Genomic DNA, 27,378 nt, shown 5'->3' on the forward strand with positions numbered 1-27,378 from the left:
ACAATTGTATTAGGAGGTTAATCATTAGGAATTGGTTGTTAGTTGCTAGACAAGTTTAAATTCAGATAACTTGTTAAAATCTGGGACAGTAATTAAAGTAGGAAATCTGGGACATTTCCGGGAATGAAACAGTTAAAACAATGAGGATAATATGTTAATAGTAGTATGCTGAAAGTGGAAGTTAATGGCTATTATTTAAAGTGATAATGAGAAACAAATGGTAATGGGGCTGCTTAAAATCAGGATAAGATCATTTAAATTATTCAAAAGCAGTTTTTAATGGAACTTTTTGATTTTAAAAGAAGAAGGGGGTCCAGGCAGCACTTAAAAAGAAAGGGGCAGCCCTGTATAAATACAGGGAGCTGATCAGATTTTAAAGGGAGATATAGATCAGATTTTGAGGAGAGATTTTAAGAAAAAATACACCTAGAGTGAGATAAAAAGAAAGAGAATCAAGTAGAAAATCAGAAATGATTTTCTGAAGAGGAAGAAGAAACAGAAAAGAAGCCAAAAGAGAACATTCACACACACACACAATCAGACACAGATACAACAGCAGAAACAGAAAAAATCAGAAACAGGAATTTGAAACAGAAAAGAAACTGAAATCTGAAATATTGTCCTTTCGTTGAATCTGTTCAGATTTATTTGATTCCTTAGTTCAGTTAAAATCTGAAGTTTCTTTAAAAATACTGTTACTGTGCATCTGGGCTCCTCGGGTCTTATTATTGCTCAAATCTGTGGAAGTACTGATATTCTGCCAGTATTTTGTTACTGCTGAAATTTACTTCTTCTACCTTCATTTCCAGGTACTTATCTTTTAAATTCTATGTTGGAAAGAGATTCAGCATGACAAATCGATGAAGCTTGAATTGCAATTCTATTTTTCCATTTATCTAAGTTTATTATTATAAATTTCAGTTTTGTTTCATGTTGTTTAATATAGTAGTATGCTTGACATGTTAATTATCAGTTGATCATTCTCTTTTGAAATTCATATAAGTGTTGTAATAATATTATCTATTCTAGAATTTCATTAAAGTATATGATTGAATTGTCAAGATAGGGAATATGGCATGAAGTTGGCTATTAATTAAGTTTTACGACATTGTTAGGAGGTATAAAGTATTCTGGGAATATCAAGAAAATGCGTGGTTAGTGTATTTCGATTATTTGGTTGTGGATTAAGGCTAGATGATGATTGGTTGCATTTTATCCATATATGGCGTAATAGTGATTATGGTTAACATCAATAGTCGAAAGTGGCATTAGTATATTCCGCTATGTTTGCAAACGTCAAAATATGACGAATAATGTTGTATGCAATATTCATCTTATTAAGTCAATTATGTAGATTTGTTTTCTCTCTTAATAACAAATGGCCTGAGAATTTTACAATGCAAATGTTAGTGTTTAACTGTCCTTAAATAAATCCCGTTTCGACTGTCCTTCAATTGGAGAAAACTCCCCACGCGCCCCCCGGGCGCGGTAAATAGGAGGTGCGACACCACTGCCTGTAATCAATGCAAATCCTCATCGTGCCATCCTTCTTCTTCACAAATAGAACAGGCGCACCCCAAGGCAACACACTGGGCCGAATAAACCCTTTATCAAAGAGTTCCTGAAGCTGCTCCTTCAATTCCTTTAACTCCACCGGTGCCAGGGATAGAAACGGGCTGAGTGTCCATTACCAAATCAATACTGAAATCACTATCCCTGTCCGACGGCATGTCAGGCAGGTCTGCAGGAAACACATCCGAAACATCCCTCGCTATCGGGACTGAATCAATGGTTGGAGGGTCTGCACTGACATCCCTCACGAAGGCCAAATAAGAAAGACAACCCTTCCCAACCATCCGCTGGGCTTTCAAAAATGAAATCAACCTACTGGGAACATAATTCGATGAACCTCGCCACTCAATCTGTGGCACCTCCGGCATAGCCAACGTCATTGTCTTAGCATGACAGTCCAAAATAGCACGACACGGAGACAACCAATCCATGCCCAATATCACATCAAAATCAACCATACAAAGCAACAGAAGGTCCACTCGGATCTCCAAACCCCCAATAGTCACCACACACGACTGATATACGTGGTCTACATCAATAGTATTGCCCACCGGAGTAGATACACGAACAGATGAAACAAGAGACTCACAGGGCATATCCAAATAACGAGCAAAATATGATGACACATATGAAAAAGTGGAACCGGGATCAAATAATACGGAGGCATCCCTGTGGAAAACTGAGACAATACCTGTGATCATGGTATATGAAGCAATAACATCTGGTTTGGTTAGGAGTGCATTGAAATGGGCCTGACCACCACCTGATCGACCTCCCCCTCTAGGGAGATCCCTAGCTGACTGTCCTCCACCCCTGGCTGACTGGGTGTGTGGTGAAGTAACTGGTGTTGAAGTCGATGGCTCACTCCTCTGTTGAGGCGGACCCCCATGGCGACGAGGTTCTGCCTCCACATGTGCCCAACTCTCCACACTCATAACAACCCCCTGGTGCTGGTGATGGGGACTGAAGGGAACCCCTGGCATCGGGATGACTAGTAGAAGAACCTGGCATAGAAGAGCCCTGAACCGATGGAGTACAGAACGAACTCTGGGCTGGGAGGGCACTAAGTGATGAATGGCCCTGATGAGAACTGTGAGAACCATGGACCAATGATTCACCATGGTGAACTAGGAAAGCTGACTGACCATGTCTGAATGGACAACCTCTATCGTGTTGAAACTGACCCCTATGAGGAGCACCACTAAATCCACCCTGACCACGAGGCCTCTTGGCCTACCTCTCAACCCTTTCCTGACCATGAACCATATCAATCTGTCGATCAATGTCGACCACCTCATCAAAAGTAGCCCCAAACACCCTCTCTCTAGTCATAAGCAACCGAAGCTGAAAATTGAAGCCATCTGTAAACCTCTTGATTCTCTCTCGGTTTATGGGAACCAACCAGACTGCATGATGAGCCAACTCGAAGAACCGCATGTCATACTATGTAATAGACATATCACTCTGGCGAAGCTGCTCGAACTACCAGCGTAGCTTCTCTTTACGAGACTCAGGTACAAACTTCTCCAGAAAGAGAACGGAGAACTGCTGCCAAGTAAGGGGCGGTGTGCCAACCGACCTATGCCTCTCGTAAGCCTCCCACCAACTAAGTGCATCCCCAGAGAACTGGAAAGTAGTGAATGAGACCCCACTGGTCTCTAGAATACCTGCGGTCCGAAGCATCCTCTAACACTTGTCCAAGAAACCCTGTGCATCCTCACCCTCAGCACTACTAAAAGACGGAGGCTGAAGTCTCCCAAACCTCTCCAATCTGTATTGCTCGTCCTCTGGCATAACAGGAGCTACATAGTCCTGAGAAGCTATAACTGGCTGGGCTGGAGGTGCCCCCAGTGTTAGAAGTCCCTGAACAACCTACAGGTGTGCGAGCGGCGGGAGTTTGAAGTGCCTCCCCGGCCTGAGAAGTAGTTGCGGCCGTAGTAACTGAGACCGCCTTAGCCAGACTAGTGCACACTGATAGAATATGAGCTAGGGTCTCCTGAAGGCCTGGGATAACAATAGGCACAACCGGTGCCTGAGCGGCTCCTGCTGGAGCATCCACAACTGGGACCTGATCATGAACTGGGGCGGCTGGTGGATCTGCAGGTGTTGCCCTAGCTGCTGTGCTGGCTACACCCCTGACCCTACCACGGTCTCAACTGTGACCTCGGCCTCTCGCGGACCCAACTGGTGGTACTGGTGGCCATCCGTCCTGATCGGTAGCACGTGTCCTTACCATCTATGAGAGAATAGAATAACAGAAGTTTAGTTACTAGAATCAACATATTCACACGACAAGAATTCAAGAATGTGAAGTTTTCCTAAAGGTTCTGTAGCCTCTCGAAGATAAGTACAGACGTCTCGGTGTCGATCCATAAGACTCTACTAAACCCACTCATGACTCGTGAGACTTATGTAACCTAGGCTCTGATACCAACTTGTTACGACCCAAATCCACCAGGTCGTGATGGCGTCTAATGTGGAACTAGGAAAGCCAACTCTTTTACCCAAACAACCCGATAATCAAGAATGAAGATATTTTTAAGCTATTACTTAATAGAACTTCATAAATATAAATCTAAATAACAATATGCGGAAAGGAACATAAGCCCTATATCGGGGTGTCACAAGTCATGAGCATCTATTAATACTCTCTAAAAATACTAAGACTAATACAATCTGAAAATTTAACTAGTATTATCTAAAGGAAGATAGGAGGGAAAAGAGCAAGGTTGAGATCACCATGCAACTACCTTTCCAACTCCGAAGTATTCGGGATGGATGAAAGATCAGGGCTCGCTATCACGTCCAGCAACCCCTGGATCTGCACACAAGGTGCAGGGAGTAATATGAGTACGCCAGCTCAGTAAGTAATAAAGGTAAATAAAGATTGAGTAGTAAGAAACACATAAAATCCATGTCATAAAATCTCAGTAAGTACAACATGCTTTCAAATCAGTATATGAGTCAAATCATCTCGTTTAAAACCCAATTTCGGTAAAAATCATTTAAAGATATTTTTTAATAGTTTCAACAAAGGTTCAATGAAATGTAGAGTAAAAAATGATGAAAGTCATAAGTAGCCCCTCGAGCAAACATGAATCATAAACCGCCCCTCGGGCATAACATCTCTCAGAATTAGCCCCTTGGGCAAACCTCACAGTCACTCGTATATCGCCCCTCGGGTAGAAAATGAATCAAGAACAACCCCTCGGGGAAAACATCATATCACCCACTCAGGGTACCCACACTCACTGGGGTGTACAGACTCCGGATGGGCTCTTACATCCCAAGCGCTATAACAAACCATCTCGTGGCATAAATCAATCAGGTCCTCGGCCTCTCATAATCACAAATCAGTAACAACATGCTACGGCGCGCAGCCCGATCCCATAATATCCTCACAACACTGGCCCTCGGCCTCACACAATTAGAAATCTCTCAAGCCACTCGGGCTATCAGTAAAACAGGGTGCTCAGCCAAATTATCATTTTATGCATCAAAATGGAGCAATAAATACTGAGTTATGAAATCAGTAAAACATAAATGACTAAGTACAGATCTTAAGTCAAAACAGTGAGGAAACAATAAGAAAAGGCCCCTAAGGGTCCAAACAGCTTGGCACTAGGCCCAAATATGACATTCAGCCCAAATTATAGAAATTCTTCTAAGACAAAAAAATATCATATAGTTTCCAGTCAAATACGCAACTTAATAGCTGCTACGGGACGGACCAAGTCGCAATTCCCAATGGTGCACGCCTTACGCTCGTCATCTAGCATGTGTGTCACTTCAAAATAGTGAAACGATGTGAAATTCGGGGTTTCATACCCTCAGGACAAGATTTACAATCATTACTTACCTCAAGACGGACAAAACTCTAACTCGTGATGCTCTTGCCTCTCGACTCGGCCTCCAAATGCTCCGAATCTAACCAAAATCAGTATATTATCATCAATATACGCTAAAGGAATGAATTCCACATAAAAATTATCAAATTTGACCAAAAATCCCGAATTTGGCTCAAACCTGGCCCCCGAGTCCACGTCTCAAAATTCGATAAAAATTACAAAGCTAGAAAGCCCATTCACTCACGAGTCTACCCATATCAAATTCATTGAAATCCGACATTAAATGACTATTCAAATCCCCAAAATTAACTCTCCAATTCTCTTCCATTCCCCCCCCCCCAAATTCCCAATTTTAGATGACAAAAATCAAGACACAATAATGGAATTTAACCAAAATCAAGTGAAGAACACTTACCCTAATCACTTCCCTGAAAATCCCCTCTAAAATCGCCTTCTCCCAAGCTCTCTATTGAATTTTGGAATTATGAACTCAAACCCTCATTTTGAACTTTAAAAATTCTGCCCAGATATTTCCTTAATCGCAATCGCGGAAATACGCTCGCTATCTCAAAGAACAACTTCATTGACTCCTGACTTTACCCTACGCGAACGAGTTAAACACCACGCGAACGCGACGTTCTGCCTCTCTCTCATACGCGATCGCGAACCACAGATCATATTCGCGATGCATCACCTGAGCAACCTTCGCGATCACATCCCTAACTCTGCGAACGCGAAAAACAACTTGACTGGTCTCCACAAATGCTCTATGCGATCGCGAGCCTCCTCACGCGATCGCGAAGAAGGATCTCCTGCAACAGAAATACTAGCAAAATCTGTCAACCTTTTAAGTCCAAAAATGTCCCATTGAGCATCCGAAACACACCCGAGACCATCGGAACCTCAACCAAATACGCCAACACATCCCATAACATCATTCAAACTTAGTTGAGCCTTTGTATCACTCAAAACAACAACAAAACACCAAATTACCCTCGGATTCAAGTCTAAGAACTTATAAACTCTCAAATTTCACAAATGACGCCGAGACCTATCAAATCACCTCCGAATGAGCTGAAATTTTGCACACACGTCACAAATGACACTACAAACCTACTCCAATTTCCAGAATTGCATTCTGACCCCAATATCAAAATTTTCACTACCGACCGGGAATCGCCAAATTTCCAATTTTGCTAATTCAAGCCTAATTCTACCACGGACCTTCAAATTTCATTCTGAACGCGCTCCTAAGTCCAAAATCACCTAACGGAGCTAATTGAACCATTAGAATTCACATCCAAGATCGTTTCCATATAACTCAACATTCGGTTGACTTTTTCCAACTTAAACTTCTAAATAGGAGACTAAGTGTCTTATTCCACACTGAAACCACTCTGAACCCGAATCAACCAACACGATATGATGAAATACAGCTGAAGAACACATAAAGAAACAGTAATAGGGTAAATGGGGCTATAATTCACGAAACGGCCAGTCGGGTCATTACAAGGAAGGAGGCTAGGTTTTTGCGGAAAGGAGAGGAGAGTATACAGAGGCAGTGTATCAAGGGTAATGGGGGTTAGGATTTCTGGGTTGGATAATTAAAAGGGGGGATTGATTGTGGGCCATTCATTTTTTAAGATCAACGGCCATGATTAAAAAGGGGTTGGGGCTGGTCATTTGGAACGGGTACTGTCTGGTTTTGGGCTGGGGTGGACTGGGCTAAGGTGTTGGGTTAATTTGGGTTCGAAAATAGGTAGAATTTGGGCTATTATTTAAATACCCCAAAATTATCAAAATAGTTTATAAAAATACTTAATAAATAAAATAAAATGTTATTTATACACTAAAATACTTAAAATAATAACTTTGTATTATAAAAATGCAAAAATTCTATTTTGATACAAATAATATAAAATGAAGAGCCTTTATGTATGAATATAGGCCATTATTGCAAAATTAGATAAATATCGTAAAACTACTAATGTAATTATATGAAATAAAATAAAATATTTGAAACATATATTATAGGTGAAAAATAATAATTTTAGGTAACTAAGTCATCACAAATAATTTAAAGGGATAATTATTAAATATTTATAGAATTTAGATCCAGGGAAATTAATTTAAAGCTCTAAAAATTATGGAAAATTATGAAAAATGCTTGTATAGGTTTGTAAAGTAAACAATGATGCAAAAATACTATTTTCAAAGTATATGTATTTTGGCAAATATGAGGGCAAAATTGGGTATCAACACCGTGAATACCTCACACGATACGCCATAAAGATAGTGCCTCCAAATCTTCAACGCATGAACAATGGCTGCCAACTCTAAGTCGTGAACAGGGTAATTCTTCTCGTGAACCTTCAGCAACCACAAAGCATATGCAATAACTCTGCCACCCTACATCAATACCGCACCAAGTCCAATACGAGATGCATCACAATATACTGTATAAGACCCTGATCTTGTGGGCAACACAAACACTGGCGTTGTAGTCAAAGCAGTCTTGAGCTCTGAAAGATCTCCTCACACTCGTCCGACCATCTGAACGGGAAACCCTTCTGGGTCAACCTGGTCAACGGGGCTGCTATAGATGAGAACCCCTTTACAAACCGACGGTAATAGCATGCCAATCCCAAGAAACTCCAGATCTCCGTAGCTGATGTAGGTCTAGGCCAGTTCTTCACTGCCTCAATCTTCTTAGGATCCACCTAAATACCCTCTACTGATACAACGTGCCCCAAGAAGGCGACTGAGCTCAACCAAATCTCGCATTTTGAAAACTTAACATATAACTGGCTGTCTCTCAGTCTGAAGAACGATCTGAAGATGCTGCTCATGCTCCTCTCGACTGCAGGAGTAGATCAAGATATTATCAATAAAAACAATCACAAAGGAATCTAGATAGGGCTTGAACACCCGGTTCATCAAATCCATGAATGCTACTGGGGCATTTGTCAGGCTAAATGACATCATTAAAAACTCATAATGCCCATACCGAGTCCGAAAAGCTGTCTTAGGGACGTAGGATACCCTAATCCTCAACTGATGGCAGCGAGACCTCAAATCGATCTTCAAAAACACTTTGTCACCCTGAAGCTGATCAAATAAGTCGTCAATCCTCGACAATGGATACTTGTTCTTGATGGTGACTTTGTTCAATTGTCGATAATCTATGCACATCCTCATCGATCCATCCTTCTTCTTCACAAACAACACAGGCGCACCCCAGGTATAGACACTAGGTCTAATAAAACCATTATCAAGCAAATCTTGCAACCGCTCCTTTAATTCTTTCAACTCTGGTGGGGCCATACGGTATGGCAGAATAGGAATGGGCTGTTCCCGGAGCCAAATCAATACAGAATCAATATCTCTGTCGAGTGGCATCCCTGGCAGGTCTACAGGAAACACCTCTGGAAACTCATGAACAACGGGCACAGAATCCATAGGAGGAACCTTTGCACTAGATCACGGACATAAGCCAAATAAGCTAGACATTCCTTCTCGGCCATGTGTTGAGCCTTCATATAAGAGATGACCCTGCTGGTAGAGTGGTCAGGGGTTCCCCTACACTCTAATAAAGGCAACCCCTTGTAAGGCTAAGGTCACCGTCTTGGCGTGACAATCCAATATAACATTATAAGGTGACAAATAATCCATACCCAAAATGACATCAAAATCAAACATATCGAGAAGTAGAAGATCTACGCTAGTCTCAACACCTCCAATAGTAGCCACACACGAACGATAGAGACGATCTACAACAATAGAATCTCCCACAGGGGTGGACACATATACAGAAGCACTCAAAGAATCATGAGGCATAACCAAATATGAAACAAAGTAGGATGACACGTATGAATATGTAGAACTAGGATCAAATAGAACTGAGCCATATCTACTACAAACTGAAACCGTACCTGTGATAACCGCGTCAGAAGACTCATCCTCAGTCCTGGTTGGAATAGCATAGCATTGGGGCTTGGCCCCACCACTCTAAACTATATCTCTAGGATGACCTCCTGCTGGCTAGCCTCCACCTCAAACGACCTCACCTCCACCTCTAATGGCCTGACCTCCACTTCTAGTGAACTGACCTCTACCTCTAGCTCCCTGACCCTTACCTCTGGCTTGTTGGGAGGGAGGTGATGCAAACGGTGCCGGAATCATGGCACGAGAACTCTACTGTGGCATGCCGCCTAATAATCTCGGACTAGTCCTCCTGATATGCCCATAACCACCACACTCAAAACATCCATCCTGGTACTGTAGCTACTGAAACTGAGACTGATCCAATAGGCTGGTTGACCACGGTAATAACTCTAAATAGGAGGTGCACTAATAGGAGTTGGTGGTGCACTGTAGGCTAGCTGCCTAAAATGAGGCACATAATGACCACAACTCCTTGAAGCACTGTGGGATGTCTGAAGCGCTGAATCATATAGCCTAGGAGGATGGACCCTACCAAAAATACCCCTGCCTCAAGATGAGGCACCACTAAAACCACCTGAATGAAGAGGTCTCTTATCAGATCCCCAACCACTCTCCTGAGCTAGAACCATCTCGACTCGCCTAGCAACATTGGCAGCCGCCTGAAAATAAATCTCACTCCCAGTCTCCTAAGCCATCTGCAATCTGATAGGCTGAGCAAGTACCTCAATAAACCTCCTCACAATCTCTCTCTCTCTCTCTCTCTCTCTCTCTCTCATGGTAAGATCAGAAGAATAGCATGACAGGCAAGATCCATAAATCACTGAGTGACGGTCATAGAACCCTGTTGCAGACGCTCGAACTACCTCCGATAGTCCTCTCTTTGTGTGATAAGAAGGAATTTCTCAAGAAATATCTGAGAGAACTGGTCCCAAGTAAGAGCAGGTGACCCAGCTGGTCTGGTCAACATATAATCTCTCCATTATTTCTTGGAAGAACCTAACAAATGAAATGCAGCAAAGTCAACCCTATTGGTCTCCACGATCCCCAAGTTCCGTAACACCTCATGACAACTGTCCAAATAGTCTTGGGGATCCTCTGAAGATGCATCGCTGAAGTGAACTGGGAAAAGCTTGGTAAACCTATCCAATCTCCACAAGGCCTCAGAAGACATAGTTGATCTAACACCGGTCTGTGTTGCGACATCTGGCGGAACTACCCCTACTAGCTAAGCTGCTAGAGTCTAAAACTGGGGAGCTATCTGCTCCGGAGTGTGAGTAGTGGGAATCTGGACTCCTCCCCCAGTCTAAGAGATGGCTGGTGCCACAAGAAATGTGCCGGTCTAAGCAACACTCTCCATAAGGCCCACTAGATGGACCAAAGCATCCTGAAGCACTAGGTGGCTATGAACCCCTCCGGGATCTGAGATGGTCCGGTAGGAACAGTTTGGGCAGGAACCTCATCATCAAAGTCCACCTAAGGCCCCGCTACTGGTGCTGTTGCTCGAGCTCTAGGCTAAGACCTGCCTCTGCCTCGACCTCTGCCCCTTGTAGGAGCTGCCACTAGGGGTTCTGGCTACTGCTCAGCTGAAGATGTGGCGCGTGTTCTTGCCATCTGCGAGAGAACAGAATAGAAGAGTTTAATCAACACTGGTAGAATAAAATCACACGATAGAGAAGAATAGAAGTGAAACAATTCTTAACTCTATAGCCTCTAAAAGATAAGTACGAACATCTCCACACCAATCCTCCAGACTCTACTAAGTTTACTCATGACTCGTGAGACCTATGTAACCTAGGGCTCTGATACCAACTTGTCACAACCAAAAATTCACACCATTAAGATCGTGATGGCACCTAACATTTCACTTGATAAGCAAGCCAACGTTAGAACAATTTACTTCTTTTAATAGTCTAAGTGATAACAATAATAACGAACTTAAATAACAGATATGTTCTAAGTACAAATGCGAAAGTTAAACAGCCAATCATCTATTACAATTCCCTGAACCTTGTGTCACAAATGCACGAGCTTCTAAAGTAATACACATAAAGGTTTGAAATAAGTACAAAGTTGTCTGAATTAAGTTGTACAACTAAAAGAAAAGAGAATGGGGACTCCAGGAGCTACGAGCGCTGAACAACCATACCTCAAGTCTCCGCAAATGTCTGATCCAAGCTCGCTAGTAACTGTCGTTGGGACCATCTCTAAAATTTGCACAGTGTGCAGAGTGCAGTATCAATACAACCGACCCCATGTACTGATCAGTGTCGAGCCTAACCTCGACGAAGTAGTGATGAGGCTAAGGCGGGTCACCTATGCTAAAACCTGTATACAGTCTATAAATGACAGAATAATTGAAATAGGGTACAGAATTAAACAGCCAACAGGAAATGATAATCGCAACCTCGAAAATAAACCAGTGTTGTCCCAAATTTACCAATCTTTACCAGCTCAAATAAAAATATCAGAAAACAATGCAGCTCAAGAAATAGAGACATATGGGTTGTTGCGGCGCGCAACGTGATCCCACCAGACAATATATAAGCCTCCATTATTCCACCATAACAATATCAATAATAGTAAATAATATATATGTTTGTTGCGGTGCGCAACTCGATCCCACCATATATCAATAGCAATATCATAATTCACCTTTATTTCACCATATCAATCCACCCTAATTCCACTTATTGTGGCATGCAGCCCGATCCCACAGTACATACATATTCACCCTTATTCTACCATATCAATCCTCCTTTATTACACCTATTGTGGTATGCAACCCTATCCCACCATATCAGTGCCAAACAGTCAATGTATGCAGTCAATTCAATAGGCTAAATCACAAGGCCTTTACGATAAACAAATACCAAACTGAACCAAGAAAAGGATCCTTGTTCAATATAGAATCGATAGGTTATATGTGTATCCCTGTTATGTTTTGATGATCTAACAAACTTACTGATAAGAACCAAATAGCTATACCTGATACACAACTTCAAGAACTTAAAGATCACCAAGTCTCCAATTGGAGAGACAGTCAACTCTTCAGGGTCAAAGGAACAGTAGAGGGAACAATAGAGGGACCAGATAGCTATCAGTTCCCGAGGAGACTGTACAAGTCAACTACCCCAGTTGTAAAGTTGCTGCCTGCACATGCTACAGTGTAGAAATAGTGCAACAGTCAACTTTATGGGGAATGCCTTTTACCTAACTTGCTTACATCATTCAAGTGATGTCACAAATGAGATATTAACATCAAGCAAAGGTAAAACAAATCACTTGCACATCCAAGAACTCATCAAGCATTCTCTCAAGTGTGTGTCTATCTTGCAAGTGATTCTCAAGGGCATCAAGAACAAAGAACGGCATAGTAACGGACCAGTTCCCCATATTGAGTTATTATATGTCCTTAGTTGTACTGTATCTTTGTTGAAGTTTTTACTTGAAACTCCTACTTAACTTACTTAGAAACATTGTGTAGGAAACCCTTTGTAAATCATAAACCCTTGTGTTTGTGTCTTGGCTAGCGTTAGTTGAGTTGTGGAGTCTTTGTAATAGAGTTATTACAAAGTGGCTTGTAATAGTTTTGTTACAAGTTAGTGAGTGATTAAGTCTTCATAATAGTTATTATAAAGTGGCTTGTAATAGTGTAGTTACAAGTTAGTGATGGATTAAGAGGTTAATTCCTAGGTTACAATAGGTTGTAATCTAAAGATTGCTCAGTAGTGAAGTTGAAATCCTACAAGGGCAGGTCATGGATTTTAATCCCGTTGGGTTGGGAATTTTCCACGTAAAATTCCTCTGTGTCATTTACTTACTGCAATGTGCGTGTGTTCTATTAAACCTGATAGAGAACCTGGTTCTCTATAGAGTTTGGTGGACCCTTATGTTCTATCAATTAATATCTGAGCGGGTTCTTTCTATCAGGTTAACACCTAGAAAGGATTCTCATGGTCGCTCCTCCAAACTTCAAAGAAGGCCAGTCTACTTACAGGCCACCAAGGTTCAACAACCAATTTTATGGATGGTGGAAGACAAGGATGCATGACTTCAACATGGTTGATGATTCAGAGCTTTGGGATGTCATCTGCGATGGACCTTCCGTTCCTACAAAGTTCATTGGAGATTTTGCAGTGACAGTTCCTAAAACTAGAAGGGTATATAATGATGTTGCCGCAAGGCTATTGAAAAGAACTTTTGAGCTAAGAAAATTCTCGTCTGTGGGATTAAACCAGATGAGTCCAAAAGGATTTCATCATGCCAATCAGCTAAGGAGATCTAGGAAGCTCTCCAAATAGCTTATGAAGGGACAACACAGGTAAAGCAGTCCAATATTGACATGCTGACCACAGAGTATGAGCTTTTCAGAATGAAGGATAACGAATCCATTTAGGATATGCACACTCGCTTCACATCTATCATCAATGAGCTTCACTCACTGGGAGAGATTATCCCCAGGAACAAACTCGTTAGGAAGATACTTATCGTATTACCTAGTTCCTGGGAAAGCAAGGTAAATATCATCACAGAAGCAAAAGATCAGCAGAAGCTGACCATGGACGAACTTGTTGGCAATCTGAAGACTTATGAAATGAAAAGGAAGAAGGATAATGAGGGAGGAGAGCCAAAAAGGGAGAAGAACCTGGTCCCCAAGATGGACATCAATGACTCAGGTGGTGAGAATGCTGATATGGCCTAACTGACAAAAAGGTTTCAGAAAATGATTCACAGAAATGGAGGCATTCCAAAAGGGGACAGCTCCAGCAAGCTAAATGTTTATGACCTATGTCATAAGTGCGGCAAGAAGGGCAATTTATCAAAGATTGCCCTCTTCTCAAGCAAGATCAATACAAACACAACACTAAAAAACAATAAAGAGGAACCAGGTTCCTAACAAAAGATTCAAAAGAAAAGACACTGCTGACAACATTGTGAAACATGCTCTTGCTGCATGGGGATACTCTTCCAGCGAATCCGGAGAAGATAATGGGCAAAGTAACAGCTCCATTATGGTAGTAGAAAGTGAAGCAGCTGATTATGATTCTATTTTTGCTCTAATGGCTAAATCAGATGAGGATAAGGAAGATGACGATGAACATAAGGTAAACCTTTTGGATGTTCAAAGAAATTTGAAATCTTATTCTCAAAAGAAGCTTATATCCTTGGCTAATGTTTTAATTGATGCATATCACAGTCTCATGAATGATAAAAATGCGCTAATCACGGAACTAGGAGAAATAGAACGCGAGAGAGATAATCTAGTGGTTGTTATGGATGATCTAAAAGAGACCATTGAGAGTTTAAAAAGGGAAAATGATATCTTGACTGAGAGAATTGCAAACATAGATCATGAGAGAGATGACTTATTGGTAGCAGTTGTAGACCTAAGGAAATAATTGAGGAACTAAGAAGGGAAAATAGTCCTATGAATACTCAAAAGGGAAAGGAAGTTGCAAGTGAGGTACACCTTAGGCTTGAAAATAAGCTCAAATCAGTGAAATCTAGTCTGTATGCTGAGCTTGATAAAAATAGACAACTTTAGGTAGATCTAGACAGAGTGAAGAGTGACTTAGAAAAATCTCTTAAGTGGACCTGGTCCTCTGATGCAATTACTGCTATGTATACGAACAATGGGGGAAACAGGCAGGGAATCGGGTTCCAAAGGGAAAAAGACTCCCTACAACCCTCATAACAAGTATGTTACTGTACCTGATAACTAGCTCTGCACTCATTGTGGTAACACTGGGCACTTTAAGGAAACCTATAAGGCCATATTTCAATCTCAACAGAAAAATAATATTTTTGCTGAAAAAGTAACTACTGCTAGGGAATCTAGTCTCGTATAAAAATGTTTAATGCCTGCTTGGGCCAAAGAGCCCTCATTCACCCCTTTCCTCATTACAAGGGACCCAAACTCATTAGGGTTCTAAGTCTAATCCTTGATTTTCTTGTGCAGGGAACAGTGAAAGGGAGCAATAAACAATGATACATGGATAACGGCTGCTCGAAGCACATGAATGGAAGTACAAATGATTTTCTTTCACTGAAGGCCCTGCTAGGAGGGAGTGTATACTTTGGAAATGGCAAGAAGGGATACATTCTAGGAGTTGGAAGGATCGGGAAGTCACTTTCCCACTCTATTGAAAATGTGTACTACGTGAAGGAGTTGAAGTTAGCTTTCTAAGTATCTCCCAAATATGTGATAAGGGTAATAATGTGGAATTTGTATCTAAAATATGCACAGTCAAAAATCTTGAGACTGGTGAAGTGATGTTAGTGGCCAAAGATACAAAAACATCTATGTTGATAACTTTGAGTCCTTGCAAAATGGGGATCTTAGTTGTGTGAGTGTTGTTGATGATAATGCTAAGCTATGGCATAGAAGGTTGGGTCATGCAAGTTTCACGCTGCTGAATAAATTGTTCAAGAAGGACTTGGTTCGTGGTATGCCCAAGTCAAGCTTCAGGGATCATATGGTGTGTGATGCATGTGTAAAAGAAAAGCAAGTCAGACCCGCTTTCAAGCCCAAAAAGGAAGTTAGCATCTCAAGGCCACTTGGTCTCTTCCATATGGATCTATATGGACCTATGAGCATGCCAAGTAGAGGAGGAAAGAGGTACATATTTTCGTCATTGTGGATGAGTACTCCAGATTTACATGGACCTTGTTCCTCAGAACTAAAGATGAGACTCCAACTGACATAGAGTAACCTGGTCCCTCAATCACAATATCTGAAGCAGAAAACAGAGTTGTGGATGCTATACAAGGAACTCCAGCTGTTGAGGTGAGGAACATGACACATGGATCAAGTCCAGAAGAACATGTATCCTCTCTTCATAAGATTCAGTTGTCCAACTGGAAGCACAAGAGATCATACCCTCTTCAAAACATAATCACTCCTCTTGATTCAGGAATTCAAATTAGATCAAAGACAAGAAAATCACTCTCCTTCTCAGCCTTTCTCTCTCAAATAGAGCCCAAGAATATCAAGGAAGCATTGAAAGATACAGACTGGATTATAGCTATGCAAGAAAAGCTACGTCAATTTGAGAGGAACAGTGTGTGGAACTTGGTTCCACTACCTACTGACATAACTGTTATAGGAACCAGGTTGGTATTCAAAAACAAATTTGATGAGTTTGGAAGCACGTTTTTAAACTCGACAAGGCTTTGTATGGGTTAAAGCAAGCTCCCCGTACTTGTTATGAAAGGTTGTCAAAATTCCTTCTAGAAAATGGCTTTACAATAGGGAAAATTGACAAGACTCTTTTTTCAAAGAAACGAGGAAGGAACCTACTCATTGTGCAGATCTATGTTGATGACATCATCTTTGGAGCAACAGTTGGCTCTCTATGTGAAGAATAAACTCATGGGAAGTGAGTTAGAAATGAGTATGACGGGGGAACTGAATTTCATCTTAGATTTTCAAGTGAAGCAAACTCCCAAGGGGACAATGATAAGACAACAAAAATACATCAAGAAGCTGCTGAAGAGATTTGGCATGGAGACATCAAAAATCATTAACACTCCCATCGCCATAGCTACTCTTCTAGACATGGATAAACCTGGTTCCCTTGTAAATCAGACCATGTATAGAGGTATCATAGGGCCACTTCTGTAGCAGACTAGATATTGTTTTTAGCGTGGGTTTTTGTGTCGGGTTTAAATCCAATCCAAAGGAATCTCATCTCAAAGCTGCCAAGAGAATCCTAAGATATCTCAAAGGGATGCATGACTTGGTTCTCTACTATCCCTCAGGAGATAATCTCGACTTAATAGGGTATGTTGATGCTAACTATGCTAGGTATCTGGTGGATAGGAAAAACACTTCTGGCATGGCATTTTTTCTGGGTTCATGTCTGATTTCATGGGGTACAAGAAAACAAAACTCAGTGGCCCTCTCTACCGCAGAGGCTGAACATGTAGCTGCTGCATCTTGATGTGATCAACTGTTATAGATTAAACAGTAGCTGGAAGATTTTGGTGTGTTCTCTGAGTGCATTCCCTTACTATGTGACAATACTAGTGCACTCAACATGGCCAAGAATCGAGTTCAAGACAAGAGAACAAAGCATATTGATGTGCGACGTCATTTTCTTAGAGACAATGTTGAGAAAGGGCACATATGCATGAAGTTCTGTAGCACAGATGATCAAATTGCAGATATATTCACCAAAATCCCTAAGCATAGAGAATTTTGAAAGCGATCGCATGGCACTGGGGTTGATAAAACCCAACTAAGAACCTGGTCCCTCAATGATTGGCTATGAAAGAAATGCACAGGTAAAATTAGCTAAAAAGTATTTTCTGGAAAAGTCTAACTCATCTCTATACCGTTATAGGTAGACACGCATGACGATTATAGAGCAAACAAGCAACTAATGCATTGCACATTGGTCAAAGGATGAGGCTTACATTTGCAAAGTCTGTTAGGGAACCTGGTTCCCTTGACATAGGTTAGTAGTTCCTTTGTACTCTCATGCATAATTTTTCAAATTGCTGGAACGGTGCCATGTCATTAGATTGTTAGTTTCTCCCTTTCCCACTTTTTTAACCCATGCGTCTCATCTGAAGCGACCCGACTACCCAAAATTAATATCCATTCCTAACTGGTTCCTCACCCCTATTAAATAACTCGTTTCACAGTCACATTCATAACTGTTCACATCAAAGAATCCAAAATTCCTCTTTTCTTCTTCAAACCAAAAAAAACTTTCTTCAACCCACTACACTCCACCATGTATGAAAATCATTTACAAGAACAGGAGGCTAAAGAAAATATGTTGTCAATAGCTATTGAGGGAACTCTGGTTGGAGGTTATGAGGTTGTATCTAAGTCTCAGGGGGGAGAAAATTGTGCAAAGGTCAAGGGTAGGGAACTAGTTCCTGTCGAAACTTTAGCACCTAACAGTACACTGGGGAACCAATTGAGGGACTTGATCCTTCCGCCCAAGAGGAGCCCTCTACTTCCACTTGGGATAAAACCCCTAGTTCTCCACAAGAAACCCAAGTCAAGACCGATCCTGCTCCCTCTCCTTATTTCTATGTTGAGCCATTAACAATTGTGGTTCCTGAGATGCGATCTTTGTTTGAGGAGGAGAAGGAAGATAGTGAAGAAGAAGATTATGATAATGTGGCTCTAGCAAGCTTTATTAGTGCCAGGAGTAAAAAGGCACCCCCCTAGGGATCGTCGTCTAAGAGACCCATCACGAGGTTGCAAAAGAAAGAAGAACTTGAGTCCGTCTTAAGGAAAAATAAAAAAGGAAAAGAAGAAGAGGAGATTGGTGAAAGATGGAAAGGTTGTCAATGAGAAGGTAGTGGTTCCTGCATTAGTTGTGAATGTGGATGATGAGGTAGAAGAGGAACTTGGTCCCTTGGTTCGTAAGTCCTCAAAGAAACTTACTGTTCGAAAGTCCAAGAGGGAGTCATCTGTGAGAGAAAAGGAGTTAAGGAATGTTGAGGATGAAAAATCTGGTGAGAAAGAGGATGAGAAAATGGTTGAGGAGTCCTGTGAAAAAGTGACTGAGGAGTCTGCTGAGAAGATCTCCAGGAAATCTGCAGAGAAAGGCAAGAGTGTAAGAAAATCAATGAAAAGGAAGGCTGATGCTAGTGACGAACCTGGTTCCAGCAGCTTTCAAAGCACAGAGGTTACCCATCTGACAAGAGAAAATGCCGACATCAGGAAACAGGTTGAGGACCTGAAGAAGAGACTGCTCAACGAGCAGGTTTCAGTCAATGCTTGAATGGACATCCTTCTTCGAACCCTTGCCTCCTCATTTAGGCCTTTCCATTCCAGTGCTCCCTAAACAGTGTCCCTTTCCCAAATGTCAAGTTCTTAGTATTTGTTCTCTGTTTTAGTTGTGATGATGTTTATGACTCGTACTTTTGTTTTTGCTAATTTTATTTTGTGGATGTGTCTGGAAACAATGGAACTGCTCCCCGCTTAATTATCCTAAATAATGAAAGTTTCATCCTTTTGTTGTGTATGCCTTGCTCTTCTGTTCCGTTTTCAGTCATGTTTGTGTGCACACATGTGGCATGAGTTAACCAAGCTGGACTTCGTTTTGCTTAACACTTGTTAATGATCTTTTTATAATGCCAAAAGGGGAAAAAATAATTTAGGGGGAACAAGATGGGGAACAGATTTAGGGGGAATACAGGAAGTGCGAACGTCATTCTGGTTCTTAGGGGGATCTTGAATTATAAGTTTGTCATTATCAAAAATGGGGAAATTGATAGGTTATATGTGTATCCCTGTTATGTTTTGATAATCGCAAACTTACTGATAAGAACTAGATGGCTATACCTGATACACAACCTCAAGAACTTAAAGATCACCAAGTCTCCACTTGGAGAGGCAGTCAACTCTTCAGGGTCAAAGGAATAGTAAAGGGAACAATAGAGGGACCAGATAGCTATCAGTTTCCGAGGAGACTGTACAAGTCAACTACCCCAGCAGTAAAGTTGTTGCCTGCACATGCTACAATGCAGAAATAGTGCAGCAGTCAACTTTATGGGGAATGCCCTTTATCTAACTTGCTTACATTATTCAAGTGATGTCATAAATGAGATATTAACATCAAGCAAAGGTAAAACAAATCACTTGCACATTCAAGAACTCATCAAGCATTCTCTCAAGTGTGTGTCCATCTTACAAGTGATTCTCAAGGGCATCAAGAACAAAGAACAACATAACAATGGTCCAGTTCCCCATATTGAGTTATTATATGTCCTTAGTTGTGTTGTGTCTTTGTTAAAGTTCTTACTTGTAATTCCTACTTAGCTTACTTAGAAGCATTGTGTAGGAAACCTTTTGTAAATCATAAATCCTTGTGTTTGTGTCTTGGCTAGAGTTAGTCGAGTTGTGAAGTCTTTGTAATAGAGTTATTACAAAGTGGCTTGTAATATTGTTGTTACAAGTTAGTGAGTGATTAAATCTTTGTAATAGAGTTATTACAAAGTGGCTTGTAATAGTGTAGTTACAAGTTAGTAAGGGATTAAGAGGTTAATTCCTAGGTTACAATAGGTTGTAATCTAAAGATTGCTCAGTAGTGAAGTTGAAATCCTACAAGGGTAAGTTGTGGTTTTTAATCTCGTTGAGCTGGGAATTTTTCACGTAAAATTCCTCTGTGTCATTTACTTACTGCAGTGTGCGTGTATTTTGTTGAACCTGATAGAGAACCTGGTTCTCTATAGAATTTGGTGGACCCTTATATTCTATCAAGAATCTACACAAATAATACTACACAGTGAGACCAAACCAGCAATTTATAGTTAAAAGGTACAAACAAGTCAAATTAGGCAAATAGCAGGGATTAGGGGAACTATAAAAAGATCTAACATGGTTAACAGAAGAAAACATTGATTAACACATAGCAATTAAGCATGGAAAGCAACTAGAGCATGTAACAATTAAGATAGGAGGGAAACTAATTAAGGAAAAGCGATAAATTAGGAAAAAACAGATAATTCGGCGGCGTATAAGCACTTGTCACCTTATATATACGCCACTCACATGGAATTCACATAACACAAAGTCCAATGGTTCCTAATTCTCTCAAGTCAAGGTTAGACACAACACCTACCTCGCTCCAAAGGCCACTCAAAGCTCAATCACAACTTTGCCTTCCAAACACACCTCCGAACCAATAATATCTATCAAATTACCAACCAAACGTTTTAAAATAAACCTTGGGAATGACCCACGATCGATAAGAATTCAATTTAGGCCATTATTGAAAAAGTCAACACCCGAGCCTGCTTGGTCCGAACCCGAAATTCGGACCAAAACCCGATTACCCATTCACCCCACACCTGGATATGTATTTGGTTTTGGAATCCGACCTCAATTTGAGGTCTAAATCCCCAATTTATCAAATCCCTAATTTCTATCCAAAAACTCCAATTCCACCATGAAAACCTTATATTCTAGGTTGAAATTTTGTAAAATAAAGTGAAAGATTGAAAGAAACTAGTTTAGAATCACTTACCTATGATTTGGGAAAGAAAAAGTCTTTGGAAAATCGCCTCTTGAGTTTTAGGTTTTGAAAATTTGAAGAATGAATCAAAAATTCCGTCTAACTTCACTTTTACAAGTTGCAGATGTCGCATTTGCGATGCGAAGCTCGCAAATGCGAGAAAGTTATCGCAAATGCGAACATGTCACATTTCTGCTTTTGTCGCAAATGCGAACATGTTGTTCGCACATGCGAAAGTGGGATCGCAATTGCGACCCCCTTCTTTGCAATTCCTATTTTCACAACCAGACGTCCGAATCACGTCAAACCAACTCTGTTTCTCACCAAATTTTACAGACATATCTTAAATATAATATTGAACCTTTACCGGGCTCCAAAACTAAAATACGGACCCTATACTAACAAGATCAAACATCAATACTTTTCTTAAAAACCAATAGTTTTTCAGATTTTAATTTTTTAACAAAAATTCATAACTCGGGCTAGGGACCTCCGAATCCGGTTCCGGGTATACGCCCAAGTTCCATATTTCGATACGGACCGGGACTGTCAAAACACGAGTCCGGATCCGTTTACCAAAAATGTTAACCGAAATCAAACCAAATGAAGTTTTAAAGCAAAAATCCTTATTTTTATCAACTTTCAACACGAAAGCTTTCCGAAAATATGCCACGACTACGCACGTAAATTGAAAAGGGATAAAATAAGGTTTTAAAGGCCTCGAAACACAAAATTTAGTTTTAAATCATAAGAAAACCTACCGTGTCATCACACCTATAAACATAACCATGAGTATTGGACTATCATCCATTTTAGTTGGTTGCATATCTTGTTGTCACCAAAATAGGTTACCACTTTCGAATCTCAAGACTTAGATCACCGACCGTATTTCTTTAATAGCTTAACAGTGTCCCAAGGTGGAAGAAATTACGGCAATTCCTTGATTTGTTTTGTGAAAAATGTTGACTATTGAAGTATCTTTGGTCCCAATATTCCGAAGAGAATAGGGGAGAGGAGAGAGAAAAAAGGAAAAGGATGTAACTAAATCTCTTGATTGAAGGCAGTAATAATGGATTTGGAGCCTTTTAAGGTGGAATATATATAATTTATAAGTAATCCTTATTTAGGGTGGGTAATATACAAAATTAGAACAATTTTGATAAATAAATTTCAAATATTGTATAGCAACGAAAAAATCCCATTTTATTTTCCCCTAAATTAACTGGTTACTGTGGGCCTTCTGAAATTCAACAACCAGAGTTGACGGTTGCTTGAATTTCAGCCCAATGAAATAAGACCAAAAGGCTCAACAATATAGCGGTTCCACTTTGGGCGGGTTTAGAAATACACCAATGTCATCAGAAATTCTCAAAACCCACTGGACTTTTCTTGGTAAACCTTGAATCTGACATCATGGTTTCAGGAGTCAAAGTGCACACACCCTAATCCATATAGGTAGTGTGGTTCTTGAAAAATTGGTAAAGAAAATGAGATAAATAAGGGCAATATAAACCATCTCAATTTACTATCATGCTTTGTCCTCATACCCCACAATGTAAGTGAGAATTGTTAAGTAATGAGAATGTATTTATGGGGTTTTCTTTCCCCCCAGAGATTCGGGGGGTTTGTGTGTGGGGGGGGGGAGTGATTCTAGGAAGTTTGGACTAACAACTTGTTTGAATGGTTGTTACCTGTTGTATGTATCGTAATGTTACCTTCCCTATTAGAAAATAATTTTATTTTATCATTTACCTTACTTTTTTATATAATAACTCTACCTTGTACCTTATTTTTTTCTTTATGATATTGCAAGTTTATTCTTCATATTATTGGTGCATGACATCATGAAATGACGGAAAACTATACAATCTATCAAAATATTGTATACACTAAAGTGATATAGTACAATACAATACGAAGCAATATAATATACCATACGAAACAATAAACAACAGCAATCCAAACAAGCTGTAAAAGGTGTACGTATATGAACGGCTATCCTTCCCAACTAAGGTCCGCTAATCTCTTTTGAAGCCATATGATTCGACTAATTGGATTTGTATCGGATAGGACCACTATTCCAAACAAAAGGGGAAATCGGACCCCACCTAAAGGGTGGAGGTAGTCTTCTAATATTATGTGTGACCCTAATTATTGGTGAGTCTTACCTTCCATTTTATTTATTTATTTATTTATTTATTATATATGCACCTCTTTTTTTTTAATTTACGAAAATAAGCAATGACAAAAAATGCAACAGTACTATGCCAAAATAAGCAATGCCCCTTTCTTCTGGAATAACATGTGGATCTGCTGGGACATGATATTTGATGTACATGTTTTGTTTGTTTATGCATCTCGATCTGTCTTAAAAGACTTGAGTACTAGATTTGTACATCAATTAATTGAGGTATGCACCAAAATTTGGACACTGAAACGTTGTGTCAACTTCGCAAAATAATGGCGGAAAAGATTGTTATTTGTTTTATTTGAAACAATAAGACACTGGACCAGATCAATTAATGAGTGTACTCAATCATGCATCTCCTACTTTTCTTTTTCTTCTTAACTTTTTAAGTATTTTGTTGAATTAAAAGTTTGACATGACATCCACCCTGTTAATTAGTTGTACTTGCATGTATTAGTTGAGAGCTTTAATCATAGTGGTTCATATCATGTGCTTCTAGCAATTGCTTGTGAACAAATATTTCTATATATTTATGTCTAGTCCAAATGGATACATTTATCACCTTTCTTTGTCATGATGTATTCGTCAATAATGGTCAGTATCCATCATTTTTTTTTATCAACCTTAAATTCAGTTTTTAAAGTAAAAACTAAAAAAATAAACCAAGGTAGTTTTTCCTTGAAGAGAAACCTTAAAGCAACGATAATGTTGCCCCTAATGACCTATTGGGTTACAGGTTCGAGTCGTAAATGCAGTCATTACTGCTTGCATTAAGGCATGTTGTTTACATTAATAAGGAGTACGACCCTTTCTCGGACCTTACGTATACGTAAATATAAAATACTTTGTATATCGGACAGCCATTTTTTAAGACAGTTTTTCCTCCTATCCTTATCAAGTCCCCTTAAGAATAAATTTTAAAAAAACCAAGGATCCTATATCTTATCAATGTTGGCTCCATTTTGTCTGTTACATGGGTTCATTGAATCTACTACGCATATTTCATATCACAACCCACCTCATTTCATTTTGTCCCCATGCTTCAAATAAACAATTTCAAAATGTACAATTCCTAAACTACCCCCTCCGACCTTACTGAAATTACCAAACTACCCCTGAACGTACTACAAATTTACCAAACTACCCATCAACTATAACACATCAATTAATCAAACTTAACCAAAATATAGACAATATGATCAATTTCTAACAATGTTCAAACAACAATATGAACATGGATGAACATCATAACAACAATATCACATGAACACGATTTTAACAACATTTCAACAACAAGTCACATGAACACGAATTGAACAACAAAGAACAACTATGATTGAACAATATTTTAGCAACAAACAATCCTATTTTCGGATTCAACAAACAACAACAAACAAAATATGAAGATTTCTAAATTCAATCATATTGAACTTAAAAATCAACTCTAACAACATTACAACAAACAATTCTTATATTAAACTTAAAACAAGATTATGAGAACAATTCAAGCAATAATCATAAATGGTAAACAAGAAATCAAACTATACAAAATTCGGATTCAAGATCATCCAAACAAAGTATGAACATGAATGAATCTATTTTAAGACAACAAACATGACGGATTAAACGATTAAAACAATATATTCCTTTAATACAACTAAATTCTTTAAACAAATAACAAGATCGACGAAGAAACAATTATGAACTTAAACTTGAACTTAACAATATTAACAATTTCTAACAATACATAAACACATGAAACAAATTGAAGAAATAGTTGATTAAATTTCAATTTGAATCTAACAAACATCAAACTAACAAATACTTACTTAAACAATAATACAAACATGAAATAAACATGAAAACAACTAATTAAACTTCTATTTTGAAATCTGAAAATTAATTTTAACAAAGCACATGAACATGAACAAACTAGAAAAAATGATTTCAACGATAAACAACGAACAAAACAAGAATCAAATATTTAACGATTTTAACTTTGAGAAATATAAAAACGAAAATGGACAAAATAAAATTCAAAACTACTAACCGGATTGAAACGACGAACTTTGATTGTATACCGATCTGTCCAAGCCTCGACTCAATGAAAAAAACCTCGACATTTGACAAACAAAGAAGACGAAGCAACAACAAAACACTAGAAGCAAAGAAGAACGATGAAGTGAAGCAGCGGATGCCGGCAGCAGCAGCTCGGAGGAAACTGCATCGCGACGGAGATCCTATGGCTGGACGCAGCTGCTGCTACAGTAACGATGGAGAAGCAGGCAATAGGGAACTACTGCGATGAGTATCAGCAACAGTTTGTCGAGGGAGGGATAAGAAACAACGTAAAGCATAGGGGAGCAACAACAGCTGGTCGTCGAACAATGTCAAGCCAAATTAGTTGTTCGACGTTGATGGAATGCAATGGCAGCCATGACTGCCTGAGTTGACGAGACAGAAGCTGTGACGGGCAGTCGCGGGGAGCTTGGTGTTGAAGATGATGGGCGTGAGATAGCAGCTCGGAGACAGAAGCATTCGACGTAGCGTTGGCAACCATGGATGTCAAGTAAGTTTTGAGCTTGACGAAGGAGATGAAGACGCAGCTGGGTCATCCATGGTCGGAGCAGGTAAAGCTTGAACAACTGGTCTATTAGGACGTGCTAATGGAGGGTAAAGGGCAGCCATGGGAGGGGTCTTTCTTGAGGAAGAAGAAGAAGAAAGATAGAAAGGGGGGGCGGGTTGGTTAGCTCTTTAGGGTTTTCCCTTCTTTCTTTTTTTTTTTCTTCTTTCTTTTTTTTTTTGTTTTGTTTTTGTTTTGTAAAATGTAAGACAAAAGGGGTTTGGGTCTTTTGGGTTATGGACTGGGTCGACCCAGTTCGAAATGGACTGGGTCGTAGGAAAGATTGGGCCATTTTTTGGGCCTATGGCTTGAAGTTGAAGAAGAAGCCTAATTCCGACTTTCTTTATATTTTCGCTCTCTTTTCTTCTTTTATTTTTCTAAAACTAAATTATAAAAATACTTAAACTATTATTAAGAACTAAATTAAGTTATAAAAGCACAAATTAACTCCCAATAACAATTAACGCACAATTAAGTATTAATTAAGCATAAAATTGTATATTTGGACATTAAATGCTAAAAATGCAAACGATGCCTATTTTTGTAATTTTTTATTTTTGTAAAACAAATTTAATCACTAACAATTGTAGAATTAAATCCTATATGCAAAATACGACATATTTTTGTATTTTTTATTAATTTATCAAATAAACACGCATAGACAAATACAAATAATTATTCAAAATATCACAAAATATCAAAAAATTGCACACCAAAGAAAAATCATTTTATTTTTGGATTTTTTGGGAGTAATTCTCATATAGGGCAAAAATCACGTGCTTACAGCTGCCCCTCTTTGCCCGGATACACGAAGGGTTTTCGTGCAAAGATAAAGCGAGCGATTTTTGCCCATCCGAGTACTCCGTGTGAAGCATTTTTTGAAAAAGATTTGACCGAACCTTTGCTTCAAAGGTTTCCTACATATCCTGGGCTAAACAGGAATCAGGTCAATGTAGTTCGGGAAGTTTTTGGTAGCTGGGACTACCGTGGGACTGCGATGTTACTGCTGTTGCATGCTGTTATCACTGCTTACCGATCTCCTTGTTACACCGTGCTTAAAAGAAAACAAGAAGCTAGGCTAGACTAAAATTTGTTCTTGTTGCCTTGCTTTCTTGTCGGCTTGTGTTTCCTCCGGTGCTTTTCTTCCGATGCTTTTCTTCCTTTTGACACATGGACTTGAGTTTATGCTGGGACCTCTTGTTGCAACCTTCTGCTTCCCGG

At 39.6% G+C, this 27,378-nt stretch overlaps 2 protein-coding genes across 2 annotated transcripts; one reads left to right on the top strand and one right to left on the bottom strand.

Annotated features, from left to right (window-relative positions):
• Positions 1–8,213: 8,213 nt before the first annotated feature.
• LOC138884993 (uncharacterized) lies at positions 8,214–10,536 on the bottom strand. The gene is made up of 4 exons (XM_070165874.1): positions 10,362–10,536; positions 9,004–9,352; positions 8,611–8,895; positions 8,214–8,280 (listed from the first exon to the last, which is right to left on the bottom strand). The coding sequence occupies exons 1-4, from the start codon at positions 10,534–10,536 to the stop codon at positions 8,214–8,216; spliced, it is 876 nt and encodes a 291-aa protein (XP_070021975.1).
• A 5,625-nt stretch (positions 10,537–16,161) lies between these two features.
• LOC138884994 (uncharacterized) lies at positions 16,162–19,111 on the top strand. Its single transcript, XM_070165875.1, has 6 exons — positions 16,162–16,478; positions 16,677–16,944; positions 17,734–17,824; positions 18,015–18,193; positions 18,280–18,540; positions 18,632–19,111. Exons 1-6 carry the CDS (start codon positions 16,162–16,164, stop codon positions 19,109–19,111), a joined length of 1,596 nt encoding a protein of 531 aa, XP_070021976.1.
• The last annotated feature ends 8,267 nt before the right edge of the window (positions 19,112–27,378 follow it).

Source organism: Nicotiana sylvestris, chromosome 2 (genome assembly GCF_000393655.2).
Source record: "Nicotiana sylvestris chromosome 2, ASM39365v2, whole genome shotgun sequence".
Taxonomy (NCBI): domain Eukaryota; kingdom Viridiplantae; phylum Streptophyta; class Magnoliopsida; order Solanales; family Solanaceae; genus Nicotiana; species Nicotiana sylvestris.

What these genes read in the sequence shown, in the direction of transcription:
- LOC138884993 (XM_070165874.1), bottom strand. Translation starts at nt 10,536, where the DNA reads ATGTCTTCTGAGGCCTTGTGGAGATTGGATAGGTTTACCAAGCTTTTC. An exon ending in TGCTGCATTTCATTTGTTAG is followed by an intron (nt 9,353 to 10,361) that starts GTTCTTCCAAGA and finishes CGGTTATCACAG; the next exon opens with GTACGGTTTCAGTTTGTAGT. An exon ending in GGGGTTGCCTTTATTAGAGT is followed by an intron (nt 8,896 to 9,003) that starts GTAGGGGAACCC and finishes TCCGTGATCTAG; the next exon opens with TGCAAAGGTTCCTCCTATGG.
- LOC138884994 (XM_070165875.1), top strand. Translation starts at nt 16,162, where the DNA reads ATGACACATGGATCAAGTCCAGAAGAACATGTATCCTCTCTTCATAAG. An exon ending in ACCTGGTTCCCTTGACATAG is followed by an intron (nt 17,825 to 18,014) that starts GTTAGTAGTTCC and finishes CTCGTTTCACAG; the next exon opens with TCACATTCATAACTGTTCAC. An exon ending in TTAGTGCCAGGAGTAAAAAG is followed by an intron (nt 18,541 to 18,631) that starts GCACCCCCCTAG and finishes AAAATAAAAAAG; the next exon opens with GAAAAGAAGAAGAGGAGATT.